This window comes from Thunnus thynnus, chromosome 19 (assembly GCF_963924715.1).
Source record: "Thunnus thynnus chromosome 19, fThuThy2.1, whole genome shotgun sequence".
Classification (NCBI taxonomy): domain Eukaryota; kingdom Metazoa; phylum Chordata; class Actinopteri; order Scombriformes; family Scombridae; genus Thunnus; species Thunnus thynnus.
In genome coordinates this window covers 25,063,242-25,090,223 of record NC_089535.1, presented here as the reverse complement: position 1 = coordinate 25,090,223, position 26,982 = coordinate 25,063,242, and the positions used below count along the sequence as shown (strand labels likewise).

Sequence of the window (26,982 nt, the reverse complement as noted above, 5' to 3'; positions counted from 1 at the left end):
CACTTCCCCTGGACTCAGCCTGTGTGATTATGAATTGAGTGACAACCAAGACAAACAGGCAGGGCTCACTCAAGCTGCTCCGATGAAGCCTCCACGCCTTTTTGATGTTCTTTCCATTTCAGAAACTGTCACTCATTTGCATAGCAGTTAATACAAGTCAGACACGATAATTACAACGACAAAGAAATATTTATTAAATCTTTTTTTGTTGTTTGTTTTAGTTAGTCATAGCTGCTCCAACACGTGTATTTACAAACAAATGGCCTTTTTGTAGAAAAATCTAGTGAGGGATTGAGCAGGAAAACAGACATTAGAATAGTTTAGATGAGTACAGGAGAGGATGGGGCTCATATAGGCACAAGGTACAGTTACTACAATGTTAAAAGAAATGTGCAGTTTTGTGGCACATCCATGTCTAGTTTGGGAAAAAAACACAGTTGTGGCTAAAGTAACAAAAACCTTCCCAATGCTAGATGCACTGACAAAAGCACACATCCTTTTTTTCTTTTTCTTTTTTTTTTTTTAAGATACAAAGGATGGAGAACAGACACTGCAAACCAGGGACACAGTGGTGTTAGCTTCAGGCTACATGGTACCAAAATCAGGTGAAGAAGAAGAAGAAGACTCCTTAGAACCTGCCCTCCTCGTAGCAGTTTGTTCAAAAGACATGAGAACATCAGAATTCGACATGGAAAACAGACTTTTGTCCGCTGCAACAAACAAACACATCGAGCTTCAACACCGATAAAAGTCAATCGCGTCTCCTGAATCCTGCGACGCCGTCGTCACGGCGATCTTCACCGCAGCTCGGCACGGAAACAGCTGGAGGTGAAGATTAGCGAAGGACCGCTAACTGAAACAAACCGAATACAAGAACATCCTGCACCTTAAAGACACTTTGGATGCAACAATACAATGAGCAAGAGCGTTGTCTTTAAAAATCCATCTGTTCTTCCTTCAGGCCCTTTGATTCATGATTGTAACCCGACCACACTGCATGTTTGATATGTGCCACGTCTGCACAGATTTACAGATAGAGGGTGCAATGTTGATCCTGTTTTTTTCTGTTTCATATAAAAGACATATAAAATGAAATAAAGCATTTTTTTTTATATCAAATGTTGACTTTTTTTTTCTTGCTAATCGCCCTTCAAAAGAGGTGTGAAAAAAAGAGAAAGTATCTAACACTGTATGTTACAACAGACTAATTGTTGGATACACAGTATCCACAAAACTAACTGATTGGTTTTTCTCATTGTGGCGTGGCTGGAGGTGATGATTTCAGTGACAGTGGACTGAACTCAAATGTACAGAGGCTGGTACTGTACAGTTGGTGTCAGGAGGAAAAGGTTTTTGATAAGTCCCTCCCTCAGAGTCGTAATTCGTTTGATTTCGCACTGAGATACATGAATGTTCTTAGGATTTTGTCTGTGAAACACAACATGGTGATAACCTGCTGTCCACAATAGAGAAGGGAGGGGAGCAAATGAAGTAATCTGAGATCATGTTATACAAATTTAGTGATTCAAAGGAATTCATTAATGCGACATAAGGAAAAATCCATAGAAGGAATACAGAGGGATTAATAATGCTACTAATTCATTCCCTTTGAATGACATAAGTATCAGTCAAGAATTCTGTCATTTGAAGAAATTATTTGTATATTAACAGCATGAATTACTATTTAAAGGGGCATTGCACAGATTTTACACATGAACTTGTGTTTATTCGCCACAGAGAGAACTACTCAGCCTGTGAGAACAGTTTTATAAAGTCTTCTGCGGCTCTGCAGGCAGCTTTCTAAAGTCTGATGATATTGTCAGAGTTACTGAAGACTACAACTTCATAACAAAAAGTCTGTGTAACAAACTGGAAGGGGGGAGTTTGAAAGATATGGGCATTTACCAGGCTGATACGGTCCTTTAAAAGACATTATTGAGTTGCATTATGGGAATTGTAGGATCCAGGGTTTTCGAAGGTTAAACCTGTACTTCATATAGTCAGGATATCTCAGCCTCTACTGCTTCAATAATGACCATTCTTTTTTTAAATCTGTCTCTTGTGACTCCCCCAACTTTATGAAAGTGCAATACTAAATCGCTAGATTGATCCTTTAAGGGGGTAATGTATGAAAAATGGTCCTCTCTGACACGGGCAGTCTCTGTACTATGACGGAGTACTAGGGACAGAGTTAAAGGGAGAATATATATATATATACAGAGTACAAGTCAAAGGTTGGACACACCTTCCATTCTCTTGAATGAAAGTGTGTCCATGATGTGTGTTTTGACTAGTATGTATATCTGAGAATTCAAGAGAAACGTTGTAATATTTTGAGAAAACATTGGTATGAGAGCAAAGTTTGATTTATATAATTATTACATTTTTTCTCATACTGTTAAATTAGAACTTTATTGTCATTATATTTTTGATTTTTTTTCTTGTATACTAATATTATGACTTTCTCATTATTGTAACTTTTTTCCCATTATATACTGCCTCTTGTAAAATTATGATTTTACTCCCACAACATCCTGGCTTTTTCTTTTTTCAAAACATGTCTGTTACAGTTTTTTCCTACTATGACTCTTTTCAAAATGATGACTTTATTCTCATGACATTTACTTTTTTCCTCAAAATAACAACTTGAATCTCAATCTCTGTTTTTTTTTTCTTCCCCCAAGTGTGGCCCTAATACTCTATTATACTGTACCAATGAGCAGGTACTACAGGTGTTCGTTTTCAGCTGTGGTTTCATTTGGCAGTGAGTGAACGTGAAAGTATCTGTGCTGCTGAGAGTGATGGGTGGAAAGGATATGTTTACCACATGTTCCTGCTTTGCAACAAAAAAAAATGGAGAAGAACACGACTATTGATCTCAGCAGGAGCACTACAAATCCTCACATCTCACTCTCCTTCTCTTTTCCCTCTCAGGTCCACCAGTGGTAGAGTTTCAGTTTGCCCCAAGAGAACAAGACACCTCGTTCTGTTTATTCCATCTCTCCCGGTGGTCGATTTTTCATTCCAGAAATAACTGGTAGGAGGGTGCCCCCGGTGTATTTTCTGTACAGACGCCACTTTACACGGCATCAAAGAGGGCAACTGAATCACACACAAACCCCCGCTTGCCCTACACACACACACACTACTACCACCTGCTCTGTAACTCGGTCACTGTCTCACTGAAACATCTTTAGCCACAGAAAACTTGTGCTGCTTTTTCAGGGGAGGAGTAACACCCCCTGATTAAAAAAGAGACTAAAATTAGGCATGGACACATCCCTGAACTTTTGTAGGAAATTTGCCTCTATATACAATAGTTGTGTTATGACAGTGATTCACAAAAGCAATAGTGTAATAGTAAAACTACATTTGTGACATTCGTTAATAACAAATTTGAAACACAAATATTCTATGATTTCTACACCCTGATAGCACATCAGACTTTTTTTTCTTCCTGGACTTTGTTAAAAACAATTAAAAACCATTCACTTAATTCAGCGACAGACAGATACATAAACTGTACTCAGTGTTTTTGTATGATTGTATCAAATGAACTGTGTGTAATATGAGCTAACTGGATGGGTAAGTGTGGGTGTTTTTTTATTGCCTTTCTACCGTACTTACAGACTAAACCAGAACAGAAAAAAACACGAGGACTTCACAATAAATAGGAAAATACATTTTGCCTGGCAAAATACCATATCCACTTCTACGCTCCGTTCAAATATTTTACTGTACACCCGTGTTGGCTGCTACAATTGAATTACGTGATTTATTAAAAAACAAAAACATTAATCGATCATTAAATCGTCCCTATCCCGATACTAAAAGATGAGTGCTTCTTTAAATTTACTTATTTTATTCTCAACGAGGGTCCTCCACAGTCTGAGACCATGCATCCTTTTTAACCTGAGAGAAAGGTTAAGTCATCAAAGTCTCGCCCCTTACCCTCATACCCTTGGCATCAGTCTCCTAGCAACAACATCCTGTTTTGTTTTTGTTTTTTTACGTGTGTGATGTGTCGCTCCCAGATCTTCTTTAAAACCTCTTCTACTTTGACGTGAGATTTAATCATGTTACATGTCGGGGATTACGTGATGTTCCTGAACACAAAAAATGTTCAAAGTCTGTAAACTTTGAGGGATCCTGCTGTGCTTCTTTGCCTTTCAAGCTAAAGAGTGTGCTGATTGTGTTGTTTGTGTCTTGTGTTTGTATATGTTTAAAAGCATGTATGTGTGCTTGTCTTTAACGCAAATAAATGTTTAACATCTGCATACTGTGAACAGTAGCGAGGCAAACAGGTAAGAGACTCCGCCTCTTTCACCTCAGGGCGCCTCGACCATCAGCACCGGCCGCAAAGTCAAGAATCACACTAGTTTTCGAAAGTCACAAAAATCAACGAAGGCTTCAGTGTCAAAGTCCCTTCCTCTCTCTTTTCGCCAAGAGAAATTGTCAGTGTTTTTCTTTTTTTTTTTTTAAAAAAGTGCTCCTTGAGGGGAGGGGTTGCAGGGTAGGGCGGCCTGTGGTCCAATCAGGACAGTCCATTCCTGGGGGATTCTTCAGACTGGGCGCTATAAAGACAAGATGGCAGCCAGGAGTATGAGAGCGAAGCTGAGCAGGAGGACTGAAGTCTGGCGCCGACCAGCAGAGTTCACATCCCTTCGTGACGGCTCGGGCGACTCGTGACTGATGTCGTCTGAAGGGAAAGAAATGAAAATAATCAGTAATCACAGGCAAAACGGTGGAAATATATGAAATGAAGTGAAGGTTTTGTTTCTTTGTGGGGAAATCAGACACTGAGCAGTGTTTGTCACAGTCTGGTACTGGTGCATAATGGTGCAGGCAGTAATAAAAGAACACAGGTAAATACAAACATGTAGAACAAGGCTGGATTACCACCCAGGCAAAGCCCCATTTTCAGGAGCTCTAAAGGCCAAATATTAAGTGTTTATCAGGTGGTTTGTGATCATTAGATTAACTGCGAATATACACCCAGTATTAGCATTACACACCCCCTTCACAAACTTAAAAGATGCACCCAGACGTTGTGTCAACTGTAATATGAAGCTATATAGCCAGGAGACCGTTAGCTTAACATAAAGACTGGAAGCAGCAATAAGTTGTTGGGGGTTATGCGATGGAACTATTTCTTAGCAGGGTGCAGTGATGCCCTGTAGCCGTGTTGTCACAATGAGGATGTCAGACAAACACTGGAGACTCCAGGAAGCCACTGTGGTCTGTCAAGAAATAGTCCATCACATTATCCCCCATAAAACCACAAGTTCTCATTTTTACACTTTGGTTTTTGTATGTATTAAACAGTAAGATACAACATGTTAATTCATTTTTTTGTGTGTTTAGATAGTACCAGGCTAGCTGTTTCCCTCTGTTTCCAGTATTTATACTAAGCTAAGCTAACCCATTGCTGGTAGTAGCTGCATACTTAATGAGAGTGGTATCCATCCTCTCATCTAACTCTTGGCAAAAAAAAGTACTTTCACCAAATTACCACTAAAGGGCATCAACAGGAGCCCACAGCTCATTTTCCCCTGGAGCTCCCTAGCATATTAAACTGGTCATGGTGTACATGCAAAATCCTAGACAAAAACACAAACTATGTACAGAAATACAAATCTTCACACACACTAGGGACAGAGGGATTATGGGTTTATCAATATGCTATTTATTAGCTGATAATGTCAAAGCCATTGACTTGTAGAGGTGACTAACCTGCGGAAAGCTACAATATTAACCTTGACAGTCTGGGACATACAATTGATAAGCATTTTTCTATGTCTGTAAATTTATACCTAAATTACTTAGTGTGCTACTTTTGTTGATAGATAACTATTATATTTTTTGTCACAAAAAATCTTGTTTTGCCAGTATTTATACATTACTGTTCTGTAACAGTGCAAATTTCATGACTACATGATTATATACTCCAGTATGTGCTACATACTAAATGTCATGATATGCAGTTTTGTTGTATAATAATTTCTATAGTGTTCATCCTCAGCCAAATCAAAAATCAAGCTGATTTATCCAACATAATGACATTTAATTTAATCTGTTTTCCACTGTGAACAAACTAAATACTTAAAACCTGGTTAGATTGAGTGTGTAGTATGGAATTGAGACAGGAACATTATTTGATTTTTCAACACTTTAACTCTCTGTAATGTACAAAATGAAAGAATTCTGAAGGAAATGAAAAGAAAGTCAATATTATGAGCAGATGAAGCGGTTATGGGAAAGTTAAATTCAGGATAATCTGTATTGAGCCTATCCTTCTGTCTGTAACACACACACACACACACACACACACACGATGTAATGTATATTCCCACCAACCTCTGGGTTCTAGGGAGTTGTGACTGTTCTCGTCAAACTCAACCCCTTCCTGTGAGCTCCCAGAGTTTTTCACACAATTGTCTTCAAAAAACAAAGAGGAGAGAAAGGGATGTGAAGATTAGTGAAGTCAAACGTCACTCGATCACAAGCTGGTGCACAGCAGAATGAAAAACTGGCAGAGTAGACACAACAATCTGCAACTCACTCTGAGGCCTGACGAAGACTTTGAGTCGAAGGCAGCTCCTTCTTCCCTTGTCATCAGTGATGGACGCTGTGAAGACATCACACAGAGTTAAGAACAAAACCTTTTAAACACGTTACTTACACTTCTCCATTTCAAAATACTTTCCTTGATTGAATCTCAGGTTGCATAATTATGGACTAACATGTATATCACCATCATTACTACACTACTGATTTTTTTTATTTGACACATCATATCAGGTTTATTCATTATTGAGACCAATATTGTCATAAAAATTTTTTTGCCTGTGCACTTATACTTTTGATTATGCAGCCATTCTGAGAAGCTATAACTGATGGTTATTGAGAACTGTTCTTAAATTTGTACTAGTTTCTGCTGACTGCAGCTCCTGCAGCAGTCAGTGCTACTATCAGTATTTGAAAGTTGTGAAGTCATTCATTTATAACAGAAGAAATTTTAATTTACACATTGTATAATAACCCTTTTCCCTGTGTGTCTAGCCCAGAGGTCTTCTTTTCCATCCAATTCATAATGGACCAGTAGAAAACCTATCCAAACTGCAAATGTTAAACTGTATTTTATTTAGGCAAAGTTCTGGTATGCCTGCTTATGTTTTACAATGTTTAACATTTGAGAACTTTGGCTTCTTTTGATGAATAAAATAAAGGGTTCTGTAGAAAAAGGTATTAATATTCCTCAAGGTAAGGTATTTAAAAAAGCTACTGACATTCAGATGCTGTATCAGCCTGAGTATCAAAAAATGACACCACCTCTACTGAACCAAGATGTAGACAACACCATTACATGTCCAAAATCTCCCAGTCAAAAAACACCTTTTGAAGTCATGTTTTTGTATCCAACAATAATCTTGAAGAACCCAAATCACAGGTATTGTTAAATCAGTATGTGATCAGATTGTCTATATCAGTATATACTGTATATCAGTGATACTGGGTGCAACAAGTGGAAGACAAGTATCTGTTATGCCTCACAATGTCCCGACAAAGAGACTAACATGTCAGATTTAGTCTTTTCTCACCTAGTTTGACAACCTGTGTTTCCTGACACTTCCGCTTGTTCGCTCTGTGCTCTCATAGTCACCTATGTATGCCACAAGGGGTTAAAGACTTCAAGCTATCATCGGTCGTTGTAGTCTGCCATGTCTCTTGGCCAAGTCACAGCAAGAATTGATGACTCTATGATTGTGTAATCTGGAATACCGGTTAGTCTGATCCCAATGTAACAGTCAACTTTGTGCCCCTAGTTCTGCAAACCTACTTAACATCCTCCATTGCGTCACAGCTTCACGTGCAACCTCTTCACTCTGTAAAATCTACCATCATTCATAGACATCAGCTAAGCAGCAGAAATGAGCAATCTGACAAGGTCGATTGTTTCCTCAGCTGAGGGATTCCACACTTATCTCCTTTAAATAGATTCTGAAGAGCTTTATCTTGCCTTCTGAACTTCCCTCTCATCCTGATGTAATAAACGTTTCTGCTCCATATTTGATGATATGAAATAACTCAATGTCACCCTCATATTTCTAAGTCTAATTTGGCCATAGGCAGTCATTTCTGCAGATGTGTGACATGCTGTTATGCACACCTACAGAATCTAATTTCCTCTGTTTCCTGATTGCGAAAAGCAGAGATTAAAACATTTTTTTTTGGCTACTGTGATTGTTTAGTGGAGCTAACAAAACTAATTAGTTTTCAAGTAGTGCTGGGGACCGAGTTGCTACAAGAGCACTGAGCGTGTCTCCAGCTGTGACGAATGACTTCAACTTCTTCCTGCACTTGTGTCATGAATATTTTGATGTTTTGTCTGGTCTTATCTTCATCCCACAATAGATTTTCTCTTTTCTTCTTCCTCATAGGCCTCAATACGCTGACCTCTGTCATTTCCTGCTGCCTGCCAAACCTCTCAAACTGCTCTCGATCTGACCACACACACACACACACACACACACACACACACACACACACAACCTCGAGTATGTTTAGATTTTCGTGACTGTGTGTTGGCTATATATGCATGCATGTACTGTATGTGGTTGTGGTTTTCCTAGTATGTGCATGTGTGCACAGAAGTGTCCATAGTTTGTCCACAGACACTTCTTTTTCCTTTTACCAAGATGCTCTGTGTGATGGATTCTGGGCCAGCGGTGAGTTTGTGATAAAAGTAAACCATGTCAGTGTTTCCACTGTCGCCCATGACTCAGGCTCTTATTTCAAAAGGCACTTTATCAGATGCTGTGCGGCTGTGAGAAGAGATAAAAATCATCTTTAAAAATTCACCATGAGAGGAATATTGGAAGTGAAGCGGCGGAGGGAGGAAATAAATGAAGAGAGAAGCGGTGTCAATCACGCTGCTTCTGTCTGTGTCAGCGGGTATCAAGTAACTTACCCCACACCCTGACGGTGGCTGGAACAGACAGGAGAACTCACTGTCTCAGTCTCTGTGTCTGAACTCAACTGACCAAAACTCTGTCTTTCTCTTCATCTGTGTCTCTCATGCTCTTCTGTCTGTGTTTCCTCAGTTATCTTGATCTCTCTAACTTTCTTCGACTCCCATAAAAAGTGTGCTTCTGCGCTCTCGCACGAATGTCTTGAGGGACAGATATATCAGGACAGATTGTAGGACAAAAATAAAACAAAAACAAGTGGCCAAAGCTGGACATTCTATTGATCTTTTATTCAGATTAGGGCTGCGACTCACAACAACTAAACAATCTCTTGATTATTTCTTAATTAACAAATTGATTGTTTAATCTATAAAATGCCAGAAAAAAGGAGACTCCAAGGTGACTTCCTCACACTGATTGTTTTGTGTGACCTACAGTCCAAAACCTAAAAAATATTAAAGTTACACTGATATAAAACGGAGGAAATCAGCTAATTCCCACATTTCATAATATGGAACTAGCAAATGTTTGGCAGTTTGGCTTAATAATTGACCTAAAACATCAAAATTATTAAAATTCTGTGGATTGATCGATTTATTGCTGCAGTATTAATCCAGAAATTATTTGTTTTTCTAACACACTTTTCTATATTTTTATATAGCTTAAAAAATATATTGATATGATTTATTAATTTGTTGATTTTTACTGATTTTTCTTTTCCTTTTTTTTTTTTTTTTACCTCAATCCCTAAATCAGTGAACAAGATATGCAGTATTATACTGCATGCAACCATAGCAACAATGCATATACTTCACACTACATTGCCAATTAACCCACTACTAAAATAGACACAGTTTAAACTGACTACATATGTTATCTGGCAACATACTGAAATTGCAGGTTGCAAACAAGCTATTCTCATTATTTTTATGAATAATGTAGCACTCCTAACACTTGAACAAGCAGTGTTTTAAAAAAAATGCAGATGATCTTTCAGTTGATACCAAATCAAATTCTGTAGGGCGAGTAGAGGTGAGAGTTATCTCTAGAATTTGGTAAAAGATCAGAGTTGTGATTTCTTTTTCTTTTTCTGTCTCTGAAAATATCTGAAGTGTCGTTTCCAGACTTTCTAAGGATGTGCCCACCATATCTGTTGGCCAATCAGCAGTGGATATCCAAAAAAAAAGAAAAAGAAGCAGCTGAGTCTGTGCTGCAAAAAGAGAATCATGGTAAAAATGGTTAAAAAAAGCCAAATTTAAAGTATAAAACCAGTATGAAAATGTGAAAAACATCAGCCTCTGGACGGATAAAACACAGCCGCTCTTGTTTTTCATTGATAAGTGACCATGGTATATGCACAATAATGCACCTTGAGGTGTCATATATCAGGAGACTCTCAACCTCATCTACATTATCACATATATTATAGACAACCTGTTACTGCTTTGATATGGTATCCTTGGAAATGTTTATTTTGAAGACACACAATAAATAGCCAATTATTTGTTTTGGTACATGGTCGTTATTTTCACTTCTGACACTACAATACAGTATGAGATGTGTTTTAGGAAGATCTTTCGAAATTCAAAATGTTGTCTTGTCTGTTCATAAGATGTTGTAGCTGTCAACAGTGCGCAGATTTTTTCTTTCACTAATTCTCACTCTCATTCTTAATCTTTCTCTGACATGGTGTCACACTGTCTTTCTCTAGTTTCCCTTCATCAGCCTCTTTCTCCCCCCACCATCCCTTCACAGATTCCAACACACACGCAATTACCCAACTGTCTCTCTTCCTTTCTCTCATGTCTGCCACCGAGGTCAGAGTCTGGGTTTTCTATCCTCGAGCAACGCAGCCGTGCTTCACCATGACTGTAACTCCAGCTCTGCCTGCAACTCTAGACCCAGCGTTAGTCAGGTCATCCGGCCGCCGCCTCACCATGACGACGGCAAACCCCCCGGTCACACGCTCACACACAGTTTACACGTTCAGTCATGTGCTGCCGGCCTTGTGACCGCTGCAGTCACATACAGCTCTGGCAACACATATCACAGATCACTAAACAGGCTCAGATGCCATGGAAGGCCAGGCTTTGGTGTGACTGTGAGGTGAATTAGACAGATCCTGATATAAATACTGTGGGATCAGATGTTTTTCTTGTGATGATCGGTTTATCTTGGGGAACAAAGCCCTTTGTCTTTGCTTCAGCCGTGAGAAGCTAAAGGGGAACTGTCGGGGTGCTGTGCTGGCGGGGTTCATGTCATTATCGATGTAGATCTGCACTGGCTGTACAGAGCGGGACCCGGGCGTTTGAAGCGCGAGGGCTTTACAGGGAGACAGTCATCTCTCTCACACAGGGAGAGCCAGACTCTCAACTGTCTCCTCTGAAAATTGGATTTCTATCCCCTGAGATTAGGATCAGGCTTCCCCCGCTCAACTGCAGCTCTATTAGAAAAACATGCCGCTCTCTGAGGCCACGAGAAACTTGCAGAACAGACCTCGTCGTCATCTCGGTGACCTTTGACCTTCTAGGACCAGCCGCAACACTGATCCTACACCAGGGCGGCTTTCCTCCGGGTGTGTGTCTGTCTGCCAAACAGGCAGGCCTGTAGCCAACTGCAGGTGTCATCTATTTGACGTGGCCCCACCCATTCTTCCCCCCTGCCTGGGGCAAATGACGATCACCCCGGACGAGGACAAAGGAGTGTCTGTCTTTACTGAGACAAGCAGACATGAACCCCCTTCAATATGTCATTTACATGACCACTTAACAGATTCCCAAACCATATTATATGTGCAACACTGGTATTATCTATCAGCTATTGTTTGTTAGAAGAAGACACAGCCAACATGCAATTTGACACTGATACCAGCAGCTGATAAAACATAACTTACTGTAACACAACCAGTATTTCTAGATGTGGATGTTTATGCTGGGGCAAAAGCTGCATTCATTGGAAAAAAATATGTTTTTCATGTAGAAGGAGAAGATATCTTATTTACTCACTGCCATCAGTTAACAATCCTTTATCCTGTAAAATTAGCCTAAAACGCCTATCAAAGGCATACCTAAAGTAAATTAAGAGCTGATCTTGAACCATTAGGATTAAATGCATGGTTTTGGTCTCTTTTGAATATTTTTTTGCAAACAGATGCCTGCAGATGATCTATAGCTGGGACTTAGTACCTGGAATGGGATCACAGCATGTAGCCTTACCTAGTCCAAATTCAAATTTAATAACAATACCACAGGAAATGAATATTTTACACATTTTTCTAAGGGTGTCTCTTGGCATCTTCCGAAAAAAGACCATTTAGAGATACCAAAAGACCCCTACTTTGGAGTAACTGAAGCATAAACACATTGTACTGCTTTATTCTCCTGCTGAAACTAAACTTTGTGCATATAAAAGAGTCAAATTAAGTGCTATGGTGGATAAGCAGTTTATATAAAAAGCAACACACAGCAAACTATTTAAATTTACATAATTTCCATGTTGTGGCTTTATAGAAACCACTAAAGCTGCATATTGTCATTTTAGAAATTTCATTGGCTATTTGAAGCGCCAGTCATCAGCAGAATTCCTATTGGCTCAGTCTTTACACAAAAGAAGAGCAGCAGGCACCTCCTTTCAGCGTGGACTGTCATTGATTGGCTATTGTAGGCTGTGGACAGGACATGGAAGCTCTTATTAAGTCAAGTGAGGCGTCAATCAAAACATCTGAGGGCAGCTGCCATTTTGACACCAAGATGTGGCTAAAATTTACATGCTTATTGAGTTTTGACGGAAAATACGTGGAAGATTAGGACATCTCCCGGTTAATTGGAAATAAGGCAACAGCCATTCATTGATATTTTTCAAAGTAATAATGTGTTTTGGACTAAATATTTTACTGGATTGGATCAACTAGACCTTTGCCAATGTATCAAAGCTGTGTCAGAGTTGTATCAGTCAGTGGAGTAATATGAGGCTTCATAGGTGAGTAGCGTGAATTTTGTAATTGTTGTTGACAGAGGTGTTGAATGTATCTTCTGTTGTGATTGTATCTTGAAATGGTTTGCATCAGTCGAAGCACAATAATCTTAGCTTTGCAAAGATGTGGCACATAAATACCCACTTAAGGATAGGGGTTGTGTACATAGCATAGTTGTGTTCAAACTTCTATTACTCAATGCCAGTAGCCATTTTGGTGATCCTGACTGTTGGAGAAAAAAACTTCAGAGTGTTACCTTTCAAAGGACCATGCATGTACTCCTAATGGTTCAAGAACAGCTTTCAATTTACTTTAGGCATGCCTTGGATACAGGAATTTAAAGGAATGTTAAGAGGTTAAAAGAAAACCTTCAAACATGAATTTAGTGGTATACATACCGCTACACGATTCTATACAATGTTATGTGAAATGTTCTGACTATGAGGCCTTGGTATGTTCCCTGAGGTGTCATTGTGTTTTGTTATTTCATCTTGTGTTCTGATCCCATGTTCTCAGAGGGAAAAAAAGTGTCTTTGGTGAACAAGGATCTGATGGATGAGTCATAAATCTGAGTCAGCGAGAGATAGTCCATATGGCCTGAAACAGCTCAAAGCCATATGGACAGTCTCTCTGCCTTTCTTTCTCTCTCTCTGGATGATCAATCATCATCAGAGTCTCCAAGAACATCATCTTCACTCGGTTTCACATCAACCAAGGCCAACTGAACAAATAAAGGAGGATTAGGCAATTTTTTTTTAATCGATATCCAAGGAATTGCAAAAACAACAATTCTCCACAATTTTGCTAAACAATGGTCACATTTATGCAAGGGAGTCGAGTGGACTAGCCAATGAACACAGAGTTCCAACATCAACATCTAGTGAAGGATAATACATCACAAAACAAAATACTGCAACAATAATATGGATTCAGATTTGGTTTAACTCTCTTGAACACAAACTTGATGATCTTGTAATCCCAGATGCTCGCTTGTAGCACTGTCCAGGGAAAGGTGAAAGTGACACATGAGGAGACAAAATCATCAATTACTGATATTTTCTCATCAGTCTCACCACTTAATGATAAAAAATGCTCCTTGTGCTCTTTAACTGCACTGACCTGCCATTGTGTCAGTCACTACAAACCCACAGAACTTTGTTTTAGATTCTAGTGGCAAACTTTTCAAAGATACCAAATCTGGCAAGATGGATTTGGGGGAATGTGTATGAAATTATCCACACAGTAAGGATCATAGAGCCTTAATCTGGCATTAGAGCAAGCAGTTTTAGAACATATCTGATATCATACAGCTACCTAAATGAGATTTCAAAGGGGATATCATGGTTCAAAGTGTTAAATCAATGATCAGATAGTTCAGATACCAAAGCCTTCTGCAATTTGGCCAATTGTGATTTGCAATTCAACATAAAAAACCTCCTGTTGAGATTAGGCAGATGAGCCAAAGTGTGTGTGTGTGTGTGCTTTTAATGAATTCTGATTTTTAGGCAGCTCTCCGAAACACCTGCTCTGGGTCTGGAGACACAGCTGAAAAGCTGTATCAACACAGTCGGGGATGTTTGGGGAAAATACTGATATCTTTACTACTTTGTAATGTCAAAATTATGCTCTCTTTCCACTGACTCTTGTACTCATTATTGGTTTCTGTTAATACTCTGACCAACTAAATACTTAAGATCTACCATCAGGTGCACTGTATCTCATCTCGTCCCTTTCTTCTGCCCCTGTAGGGCACTGACTTTTCTTACAAAAACATGACTTCCCAGCTGTTTGTTTTCCCCAGTCTTCTCACGAGGAGAAGAAAGCTGAGCTCAGCCAGTCAGCTACGAAAGACACTGAAGACAAAACCTCAACAGTAGAGATGTTTTTCTCCCTCTGGCTCGTGTTTTGGCTTGGCCCTCATTCCAAGGACTTGCGAAACAAAACCATTACATTGCCGCTGTGTTTATGAAAGATTCCAGGATGAAACTGATACCTATCTTCTGATGTAACTCACAGTTGGGACTGGATATTGTTTGAAATGATGATACAACACCTGAGTTTCAGTACTGATGACAAAATGATGCTTTTAGGTACCTTACTTTGAGAAATATGATTTTTTTTTTTTAGATAACCTTTTTTTTTCATTTAACAAATGAAGCTGAAGTTCTCAAATGATAATCAGTGCCAACTTTCAGTGCTGACAGTTTTTGAATCTCAGCGCTACAGACACATTTCAGTCTGTATAAAAAAAAAAATTCTGTGAATAATACAGGGTGGTAAGTGCATACTTACAGATATAATAATACTCTCTGCCAGGGCGGAACTCGAAGCCTAAGGAGAAGGGAGTGAAGAGCTGGAACTTCTCAGAGAATTTCAGTGGTCCGTTCGGCGACAGAGGCCTGTTGCACTCCCAGCGTTTGAAGCCCTTGGCGGTGTGGTCACAAGAGCTGTAGCCGTCATAGTTCACCATGTAGAGGATGTAGCGCTCAGCCCGCTCATCAGAGACCGGACCAATGTAATGTGGACAGTAGACGTCAAGGTAGTCGTTTATGCAGACGTCAATGTGGTAATCACCCCGGTAAAACCTGGAGGAGAAAAAGATAGAAAAGAGAGAAATGTGAATACATGTAGAGTAGTTTGTGCAGAAAGACATCAAATCTGTATGACAACACCACTGCAACTTGAATGACTTTATTTTCAAGATTCGGGTCAACTGTTTAAGGAGTCTAAAGTAAGTAAAGTGTCAGAGCAGTCAAGTCTCAAGTTCTCATTTTCGTGACTTAAACCTCACATCTGAAGTTCTGAAAAACACATAATATAAAAACATGTCTGGGCTGAGACAGTGAGTACCCAAGAGGCATGTGACCACTTATTCTCACATGATTGAATTTGTGTTTCTAATCCAAAGCAAGGTCAGTACATGTGTGTGTGTGTGAGCAATAATACTAACATGATTAATCTATTATTGGTTATTATTGATTGTTCTCTGTTTCCCACAGTGGCATCATATGAATCATGTGATCACTCATCTTGATCTTTTTTAATGATTGATTTACCAAACAATGAGGATATATCCGGAGCATGCATGCTCTCTCTGCAGCAGCCTGCTTTGCATTTTGAACACATTTAACAATCAGATTCCTCTGAAGGTGTGCTTTGCTCAAGGGCACATCAGCAGCAGCTGTTTAAGTGGAAGGAAAATTTGTTAGGGGAGTTTCTCGCCATCATGCTCCCCGATGATGTGTTCTCCAAAGAGTTCTGAATACTGTCGACAAGAGATGATACTTTAGGTATCTTGTTGAGGCTACAGCTGAAGAAAAGGTTACCATATGTGCTCGGAAACAGAGGATGGACTGTGGAAAGATACATCCAGGCTCCGACTCCTCTGGTTTTGTTTACAGGATCTCATCGTGTCAGTCTTAATCAACCCAAGCCTCTTGCGAGACTCAACCGAATCCCCCTGCTACACACCCACCCCCCGGCAGAAACCTCTTACGACACACGCTAGTCAGTCCTAAGCCATATATCAATGTTAGTGCTCAGCAGAGATGACTTATGCTGGTGCTGAAATTAAAGTCCCCTAGCGTTACAGGGCTAATCCCCTGGTTAGCATGTGCCTTTAGCAGCTTTAAGAGGATCCCTCTGTAGAATGAGATTTTCATTAGCCCAATATGACAGCTTGATGTAGGAGCCCCTCATGGAATCTGTGAGTCTGGGAAAATGAGGCCTGTTCTCAAGCCTTGCCTTGAAACAGCCCCAAGATTTTTCGCCTGGTGTTTACTGTAAACCGAGTGGACAGGAGAAGGGGGGAAAAAAGTGCAGTGGTGAGATATGCCAGGTATTCATTCCCGAGGAGAGTGATTGAAAACACATATTCCCATAGGCGCCGTATAAGGTTGCATTTCTGAGGCTTTTAGCAGAGACAGATTAGGCTTGGACGGCCGGCTGGTTGTGTCTCTGTAGCTGCTAATGGCCCGCAGTTCAGTATCACTGACATGCTGCGGATGTCTTCAATACTCCACCTCTGTTCATTGACACAGTGACAGCCATCAGGGGAGACAGGCCGGAGACCGTGCTGGAGCATGCAGCAGGCTGATGATCTGTTACGGGTCAACTTCCCAGAGCGCCACGGGGGGTTTTTTACCCTTACGGACCGGGCCTCACTGGCCACGGATCAGATATTACGCCTACCACTGCTCCTCGCCAAGGGAACAACAGTAACAGTCAGCTGATCCGAGGCCAGGTGAGTCAGGGAGGGAGGGGTTGAGACGCAGCTGTTGCCGCTGACATGTACATGTTCGGGCTTCAGGAGGCGTGAGTAGCATAAAGGGAGGTGTGTGCTCGCCGTGGCCTGCTGGGGGTATCAGGTTGTCGTTACACAGATTGTAAATGTGCTGCAGGATTAGTAGCCGTCCTACTGGGTTTGCAGGGGCTGCAGATGAGCGGATGTGTGTGTGGGTGTGTGTGTGTGATAGCGGGGTGTGTGGGTGTCTTGTGGCATCGTCAGCCATATTCTAATCTTTTTCTCTCTCTAATTATAGTCTGGTCAAATGTGAAACCAAAGCCCTTGTTTTCTCTCCCATTTTCTTTTCCCCCCTGCAGCACCAGCTGAGCTCTTTGGCTCCAGGCAGGCACAGCATGGCCTCCCTTAGCCTCAGTTTCAGAGCTGCTCCCTGATATTATGACTACCGGGGTCAGCTGGCTCCACGGTATCAGGTCCTCAGCCAGAAGCACTGTGGGATAGCCTGCTTTGTCCTCCCGTGTCCTTGCTAAGCCTTGAATGTTAGCTTCAACCTTGCAAGTGTCAGTGGCTGTCAATCAAACCTGACCCAGGAGTAACAACTGAGATAAGCCAAGATTAAGCAGTTTCTAACTAATGCCTTTCGTAGAGAAAAGTGAGAAAAAGTTTTTGAAAGTGATGATGGCCCTGTTTTGAGCTTGACACTTGCATTAAGATACAGCCAGATTATGCCTGGAGCGGGAACAGCGTTTACTCCTGGCATCAATACGCTTCTGGAAATCAGTCTCCAGTGACCACGTCTGATTGGATTTCACTTCCCAAAAACATTCATCACTATGTAACACTTCAGTGAAGAAAAATCAAAAGTGGCCATCTTTGCCTCTAGCAGGCAAGCATGGACTTTAGTTGTTCTAATCTCTGAGTTTCCTAATTTAGCCGCTTTCACCATTGGAACTACTTTTTACCAAACAAATAGTTCCTATAAGGCAAGTTGCTCTTGAATTTGAGATGTAATCTCAATAATTTGAGATGTCAGTGCTTTGATGCTTGAAAGCTCTAGAGGTAAGTGAGAAAAGGAAAGATATTAATAAATTAAGATCAAGCAACAAGAATGACATGAGGAAGGACTAATAAAGTACTAAGAATAAAATATGATTGGAAACAATGTGCAACTCTTTCTGCCTACAGATGTAGCTTGGGTAATCAGTTTCTTATTCGTGTCTTGAATGCACATTTTTTGCTGTCTCTTTACGATCAGATCACAGGACATTGAGTTTTTAATGGTAGTTCTGAATGGGGTCAAATGTGGCCAACATATGTAGCAAAGAGGATGTATGTGACTAATATCTAAAGTATGGACTGTAGATGTTTATTACAAAAGATGATAAAATGTGTAGTGAGAGTAGCACCTGGGGATGTGCAGAGAGCCCAGTATTTGTATTTGTATCTGTGTTTGTTGAGGCAGCAAAATTATTTGTATTTGTATTTGAATGAAAGAAAAAAAAATCCTGTTTTTGTTTTATTACATTTCTAATTTTAGGATATTTAAGTGTTCTTTAATAAACTATTCTGAGAGGGAGGGCTCCCTCAGGTCCACAGGTCTCAAATCCCAATCTCCCACACCACAGACATCTGTACTGACCACTCAGCTAAACCTCAACTCCACCAGACAGAGAGATCTGCAGCTATTTATACAGCCATGACACAGAAACAGACAGTGATGTAACTTTGCTACACTACGAGTCCCAACCTGTGTTATTTGACATGTTTGGTTTTTTTTCTTCCTGAAAACAAATAATTTTTAAAATATTTGTATGAAATAAATATTCGTTAAAACCCACTATTTGTCCTTTTCTGAATACCATGTTCGGATTCGGCTCCACCCTTAGTAGCACCAGTGCATGACGGTGCTCCAGCTGTTTGCCAGATGGAGGTTATGAGGAGGTTTTTGAGTGGCAGAAATGAAATATTGATAAGACACAGAGCCATAAACACAAAGCCTGACTCAAGATGTAGTTGATTAGATGAGATTTGAGCCTTTACTGTCTTTTGTTTTTTTCCTCGGAGGAAGCTGACCAGAGCTTTTCTCCTGCTGATCTGTACTCTGATCTCTATCCTGAGAGCACATCCGTCACCCCCCGCCGAGGGCTGGACTGAGGCGTGAGAAACATTCATTCATTTATCGAGCTGTAAACCTTTGGCTGTATGCATGATCTTTAGCATCAGGGTTTCTTCATTTTCATTACCAGTGAGATTTATTCATCTGTGTTTCTAAATGGCTTTGTTGTTATAGGCTATTTAGTGAGTCATTAAGCCTTCACATGGCTGATCCAGGCAATTTCAACAGTTGTGTTTTGGTCTCGGCGTTGTTCTGAACAGCAGGAGGTGGTGAGAGCTGATCGAGGGTTCGGGGGGTTTTTTGATGGCGGGAGGCAGAAAGAACGATTGGACCCGGACAAAAAAAACCCTCCAAAAAACCCCCAGCACGGTTCAGCAGTTTAGCGTCAGTTATAAATGTGTCATAATGAGCCATTAGCGAATAAAAGCACCTAAATCCTAAATCCACTTGTCTTGGGGATTAATGATCCCTGATTGGCTGAATGACTCACGGCGTGTTAGAGGGGCTTATCAATGAATCAGTAACCGGAGCTCTTAGCAAAGCACACATCTATGGATAATCCTTCTTTTCAGTTAGCTCCCCCGCTTGTTTGCTTTCTTTATCCCCATCTGTTGTGTTTGTGTCACTCTTTGGTATGGACCAGGTAAGGGAAAGCAGAGCCAGAATGGCAAGAGAGACAGACACACAGAGAGAGTGTAATTAGAGTGAAGGAGAGCTGAAGGGAAAGAGGGAGTGCAGAGGAAGTGAGTAGAAGAAAAGAGAATAAGGAGAAGAGGAAAGAAGAGGAGAAGAGTGAGGAGGGAAACAAGAGGGTGCAAGAAAGTGAAATGGAGAGAAATAGAAAACAATTATTTTTCATGCAGGTCACCTCTGGAAATTAACAAGTACCTTTAAAATCAACAATCGACAAACTAAAACATCTGTCTGAGAACTCTTTATTTTCCCTTTATTCCGGGAACATTATATGTTCCTTCCAGGAAACTTGTTAGGAAATTGTTGGGAAATTATTGTAAATAAAGCGTCACCGTTCTATCGTCCAACATGAAGGTCTAAAGGCTGTTTTAAAGCCCTGCTCACACTGCCAGGAAATGCTTGTGGAAAAATAATGAATTCTATCCTTTTTTTTTTTTCTTCATTTTGTTGGACAAAAAGTTTCAAAAATAAATACTGAGTCTAAAAATGCTGGAATCAGCCTAAAACAATTTGGCAAGTTAATCATGTAAAAACCCACTGCAGTCGAATGCACACCTAAATTCTCAGAAAACATGAGGACATGACCTCAGCATCCTTGGCGCTAGCTGGGTGAAAGTTGAGCAGTGAGACGAGAGTAGAGGTGTTTGTTTGTTATAGTTTTGTAGTCCGTTTTGAAAATGTAGCGATAATAAAAAAAGAAATATCAAAGTTGTAGGAAGCAAAAAGAGGACAGGAGAGAAAGAGGAGAAGATAGATGGACGAGGAGCAAATAAGTGGGTGGAGGAAGGATGCAAAAATAAGAGAATAAACAGGACAAAGGAGAACAGGAGAGGGTAGAAGAGTAGAGTGGAGAAGTGAGGGAGAAGAGGAGAAAAGAAAAGGAGATGACAGAGATAAGAGAGGAGAGAAGGAGTGGAAGAGGAACAGAAAAGTGGGAGAGGAGGTGAACAAAAAAGAGAAAAAAGGAAAAGGAATGTAGACAAAACAAGAGGGTAAAAGAAAGTAAGAAAGGGGGGAGGAGAGGAGGAGAGGAGAGGAGCTGGGAGAGGATAAAGCCCTCCTGTTGTTTTCCTCATGCACACAGTCGGGTCAGACGAGGGGCAGCTTCCCAGGGTTATACCACAAAGAAAGAAAAGAGGAGATACTTTCAGCCCACAGAAACACATGAAGCTTCTGTCTTCACACACACATACACACACACACACACACACACACACACACACACAGTGATAATGTCTGCACTGAAAGACAAGAGGGCGCACTAACCACAGGCTGCAGACCTCACGCTGCTTCTATATCAAGTCCCTCAATTTACTCCTCCGCAAAACCATGTGCACTAACTGGCTTTTTAAACAAAACACGATTGAAATGCCTCCCTGTAGTTCCCGATCACAGCCTCTAGGGGGAACTCTTCACAAAAAAGGGGTGAAAAAAAGGCTGTGGTCATGTGATGTGATGTCACCAGATGGGGTCTGTCCTGTTGCCCTCGGGGTTGGGAGGTCTCGATCACCCTCCTTCCACCTGTCCCATCATTCATAGCTTCGCCGCTGGGAAGTTAAAGCCATTATTACTTTGTTGGCTAATTATATACACACATCTGTCCATGCGCTCACAAACACACACACACACACGCACACAACATGTATTTAAACACATAATGTGTCTGCCAGGGGGCTCAGTCCGACTGGGCGTCGACAGCAGAAAGATGGGAAAAATGGAGCCTGTAAAGTATAGACAGCGTTCTGTGTTTTTTTTTTTTTTTTTTCTGTGCTGGGAACAAAACCAGGGGAGGTGAATAATTGGCCTCAGATTGAAAACACATTGCTGCTTGTGGGAAGGCACCTCGGATACTTAAAAAATAAAACAGAGGCTGCAGAGAGCGAGAGGAAACAGAGGAAGGAAGAATGAGAGCAGGCTGTCTGTTTATGGATCGCGGTGGTCCTGACTGTGCCAATCACTAACTCGTCTTTCAATACAGCTGCAGCCACACTGTGTGCCAGGCTGCATGAAGCCACACACTCAGTCGGAGAATGTTCTGTGCGAAGCTTCATGTATATTCTAATCGCCGTCTGTTTGCACATTAGGTCCTGTTGTTGTGTGCCAGTGCGCGCTGTGTGACAAACTGGAAACTGACAAAATGACAACAAGCTGTTTATAGAAAAAAAACAGCTACATACAAGACTTTTTAGTGTCTGAGGATCATCAGCGCTGATACCAGAGGGATACTTTTTTAATACTTTGTTTTGAGAAACCACAAAACACTTTTTTTTCGTTTAGCCAAAGTCTTGAAATTTTAAACGGTGCTAAACAAAATCACACTAGGTCCATGATTTCCTAATGATTTAAGGTTGTTTTCTGGAAAAAAACAATGTAATTTGTCTGCACTTAAAGTTGCATTTAAGGGACTTTCCAGTATTGCACTTCTCTAAAGTTGGAGGATTTACAAGAGACAGAGAGAGAAAAAAAAAAAAAGTTGATTGTTGAAGCAGCAGAGATAGTATTGGTCAAGCTCCAAAAATGTTCTATCCTACATTTCCCATAATGCAACTAAAAGGTGTCTTTCATTAGACCCTCTGATTCTATGGTCCCGATGTGTAATGCTTTCTGGAAAATATGAAGCGTTTCTGAAAAATGTCTCAAATCCAGTTTGAGATTACACTGATGACATCATCAGGGTTATTTTATTAGACTTTAGAGAGTTCCTCCACAGCCACAGAAGACATTATGCAACTGTTTTCACAGGCTGAACAATGCTAACCAAAACAAGTAAATCAATCTTCATATGTAATACTGGTGGAGTGCCTCTTTAAATCCAAAGATATATTAATTCAGTATTTATTTATTATGGGAAACATTACTATTTGACATATGTGAATACATGTTTCACATTTTTTCATGCTCAGCTGACCTGTTGTAACTGAATAAAACCGGACACTGTTGAAACATGAGACATTTTTGGGTTGAGCACTAAATGAGTCTCCTGATTCTTCACCTAAATGACATCAAAGCTATAACTGACAATAACTCTCGACGTAAAGTGGAAGGAAAAAAGTGCAACGTAAGCAAATAAAATCTGCAAAAACTTTACTTTCTTTATTTTACAACCACAAAATAAATGAGATGTTTATTCACGCAGGACAAATACTAATCAGCTGACCTCTGTGTTTATTTCCAGGCACGCGATCTACAGTGGAATGTCATCTTTTACGCATTATGAATGTTGCAATATTTGCACAACATGTGTGACATGTTTCATTATTTTTGTCGTAGAAAGCAGCTCCTTTGTGAAGAGACTTCTGTGGATCACCCTGAGTGACTGCTGTGAATTAGGTTATTTGAGTGACCTGACCCTTTAAGATGAATATTTCTGACCGTGTACAAACTGAGAGAGACGAGTGATTCTCCTCCTGTCTTACATGGACGAGTCCGTCCTGCGGGTTAATTACTGGCTACGCTATTCTGGTGTCAAGGAGGTCAAAGCAGCAGCAGCAGCATGGGGTTAGTGTCAGTCAACACACACGCACACACACACGCACACACACACACACTCACACACACAGCAGGGCTCCATCAGTCAGTCAGTGTAAAACCCCGAGGGGCCGACAGACCGACTCATAAAACCCCTATGTGCCAAAGATGGTTGCTCAGGTTGTCATGACGGCAGTTTACAACAATCCAATGTTCCAATCACAGAACTGTCTGCTTTTAACAGATAGTGTTCATACCTGATGGTGTATATAGTACATACAGGCACTCACATACATGGGCCCAGACATACGTATCCCCTCTATCACCTCTAATGCCACATAACTCCAGGAGGCCTGTCCTGTTAAAATAACCCTGCTAAAAAAAATGTCCCATCAGCACCTGCCAGGCAAGTGCAGAGAGGAACAATCTGCAAGATGCTTCGGTTCACTATATATAAATCTGACGGTCTGTTGGTTATGTATGAATTTTTTATTTAATTGTGCCTTTGAACTTAAGGCGGACGCTCCTGCAAGAGCACACAGACAGCGTAACCTCTGAGAGCGGCTGAACATCCCAGGATGCCTCCCGTCAGACGAGCTGCTCACCGTGCTCGGCTGATATCGATCTGACACCTTAGACTCTGAGCTGAGGTCAGGGGTTAGTGACAGCCCATTATTCAGACTGAGAGCCCGTGTTTGGTCAGTGTCTGAGCCCAGGTGATGGACTGACCTTGCTGTCGTTCATCTTGGGAGCTGCTGAGGGACGGAGGGTGAAGTTTAAGAAGTGTGTTGGAAAAAACTCAATTCGCCATGAAATGACTTGTGCCTCGTTCACTTCCGTTATTTTCTGCTTGTGAACTTCTGCTCAGATCTCATCGTGCTCTTCTTGAAGTTCCTTGCTGGTTATACTATATCTATATTTCTTTTTTTTCTTTTTTTTTTAATCGTTGAAACTTCCTTATATTGTTTTTGTTGCATATTGATCCCTCTTCTCTCCCCTCTTTTATTTCATCTTCATTGTTTCCTTACATTGTTACTTTTGTGCCTGTTTGGTTGTTGTGTGAAAAACTCAATACATAATTGATCACAAATGTTTTTTTTAGTTTTTTTTAAACTTCCCAGACTTTCTTTAAAAGCAATAGATTAAATTTCTTTGTGAATCAAGTGAAGAACACTTTATGGATAAAATAAGCAGACAGGAATGTCTGTGTTGAGCTGATTCAGCAAAGTAAATCAAGATGCTTCCTCACATTAATGCAAAAATCTTATAAAAATCCAATACTGCCATAAAGCAAATCTGCTCAATGATTTACAAGATTGCCTACAATGAATTTCTCTTTTTCATCTGTGACTTTTTGAAAAATAACACTTATTTGCTGGAACTACTTCTGTATGCTCCACTTTTTTTTGTCTTTTGTATTTTTCCTTGCCTTGATCATGCTCCGTTGGTTCTTGCTGTGCTGATGCACACATTTAATGACCACAACTGCATGTTGCTTTTTTATGACTCAGTTAAGTGTAAATGCCTGAATGGATATGAACGCAGACACATATGAGGCTTTGTTTGTACTATATTGGATGTGTAGGTGGTCTTATTCACACATGGGCACATACAGTGTGACCCCCATGGACATGGGTTTATGATCATTTGCATCTAAGCAAAGACAGAAAGTATCATTTGAACTGAAACATCTAAGTTTGAGTAAAGAAAAGTAGGTCAGAAAATGCAAATAGACGCTTCCATGCAACTGTTTTTACTGTTATAGTGTTAAAAGTTTCTATAATTCATATTCTTTATTTTCTTTTATCATTAACAAATGCACATGAACTTATTTATTTATCTGTAGACTACATATAAGTGTAAGAACATATTATCTAGTTATTTATTTGCTGAAACTGGAATTGGAAATATATTAAAAACAATATAGTAAAATTTGGTCAAAAAAGAAATAGAAGGAGGAATACATACATGATCAAGACCACTGCACATCCCTTAACATACACACACATGCACAAAATCCAGATGTGAACATGCCTGCGCAGCAGTGAATTCTACAGGAAGGCCCGCACCTGAAGCGTGTTTGACTAGCATGGCCCTGATCCTCGCTCAGCAGAGCTGAGACTCAGACCTCTGACCTCCTTCCCCAGGGGCGATCCAAGCCCCCTGCACTGCCCTATCACTTTACTGCACCCTAGGGAGCCGTGGCCCCGCCAGCCCCGGGCCCGACACACTCTGAATCGACAACCGAGGGGGGGGAGGGGGGAGAGGGGGAAGGGGACGGCGGTGGAGAGAGGAACCCACAACGTCTGGACTCAATCACCCGCCCATGACAAGCCTGCAAAGCTCTCACACACACACCACCGCACGCACACAAACACACGCACACATGTACGCACACACACACACCGACACCAGCACTTATCCACCAGTGAGGTCTCACACACATCAAAGTGCGGTGGAGCTGACTTGGTTGAGTAATAGGCGTTCTGTGGGGAGATGGTGAAATGCTAAAACTCAGGCTTGGAAAATTTGTTGTGTTCAAGGTTCTGAGAAGAGAGGGGGAGAGAGAAAGGGTGAGAGACGATTATACTTAAGATATGAAGAGAGAGAGAGAGAGAGAGAGAGAGAGGTGGGGGGTTGAATTGATAGATTGACTAGTGAGAGAAATGTGAAAGAAGATGCCGAAATGATGTGAGAAAATTTGAGGTCTGTGATAGAGGGGAGTGGGAAAGAGCACATCCTTGATTTAGATCTCCCATAGGTCCTGTATAATAGCTAGGAGGTCGCTCTGTGTGTGTGTGTGTGTGTGTATGTGCTAACACTGAAAGTTTATTTGTATTGCCAGATATCACATACAAAGTCCCAACGGGTTCAACAAGCTCACAAAGTCAACAGTTCCCAACCATAAAATACAGAAATACCAAAATTCCAGAATAAAGAAAAGAAAGACAAGAAATAAAGCATTCCATTGTGTCCATTCATGCAAATATGTGTCACCAACCATATGTGTTTCAATGGAAAAATGCAACTCATAACTCATAACATACCAGCCGGGCAGCGCTGCGACATGGCAGCACAGCGGGGGTCGACAACAGGGAGTCTCTCACGGGGGCCGCGACCGCATGCAAAGCGAAGTTCACGTAACTGACTGAGGCAGCTGAAAGCATCAGCGGGCTACTTGTATTGTATAAAAAGTAAGATGTGGAGAAGTTGACATCCCAACTGTCCTTGAGGTCCAACATTTAATACAAACACTAACTACATTTCACAGCGAGGAGAAAATAAGAGAAAGGTTTCATAAATAACCTGTACTTTCACCTCTATAATTTTTCCGTGATTGCAATGATTACTATAATTCGCACAGGACATGGTGGTCCCTCGAGATTTTTAGGGTGAAAACAGTTTAATGAAGGGATGAGGGATCGGAGAAAAACCAAACTTCCTCTATATCTCCCTCTTGCAATGATCCTAGCATCTTCAGCACTGTGTTTAAAACAACAGCAAGGAGTTGGGTTAGTGC

At 40.7% G+C, this 26,982-nt stretch overlaps 1 protein-coding gene across 1 annotated transcript in view; it reads right to left on the bottom strand.

Moving 5' to 3' along the window:
- Window positions 1-170: 170 nt before the first annotated feature.
- The window catches only part of LOC137170410 (ephrin-A5b-like), a 76,800-nt gene continuing 49,988 nt past the window's right edge, over window positions 171-26,982 (bottom strand). Inside the window, exons 2-5 of the mRNA XM_067573773.1 lie at window positions 15,235-15,527; window positions 6,563-6,628; window positions 6,358-6,438; window positions 171-4,699 (exon numbers count right to left, since the gene is read on the bottom strand). Coding sequence (XP_067429874.1) covers window positions 4,575-4,699; window positions 6,358-6,438; window positions 6,563-6,628; window positions 15,235-15,527 — 565 coding nt within the window. The 3' untranslated portion in view covers window positions 171-4,574. The remainder of the gene's footprint in view (window positions 4,700-6,357; window positions 6,439-6,562; window positions 6,629-15,234; window positions 15,528-26,982) is intronic.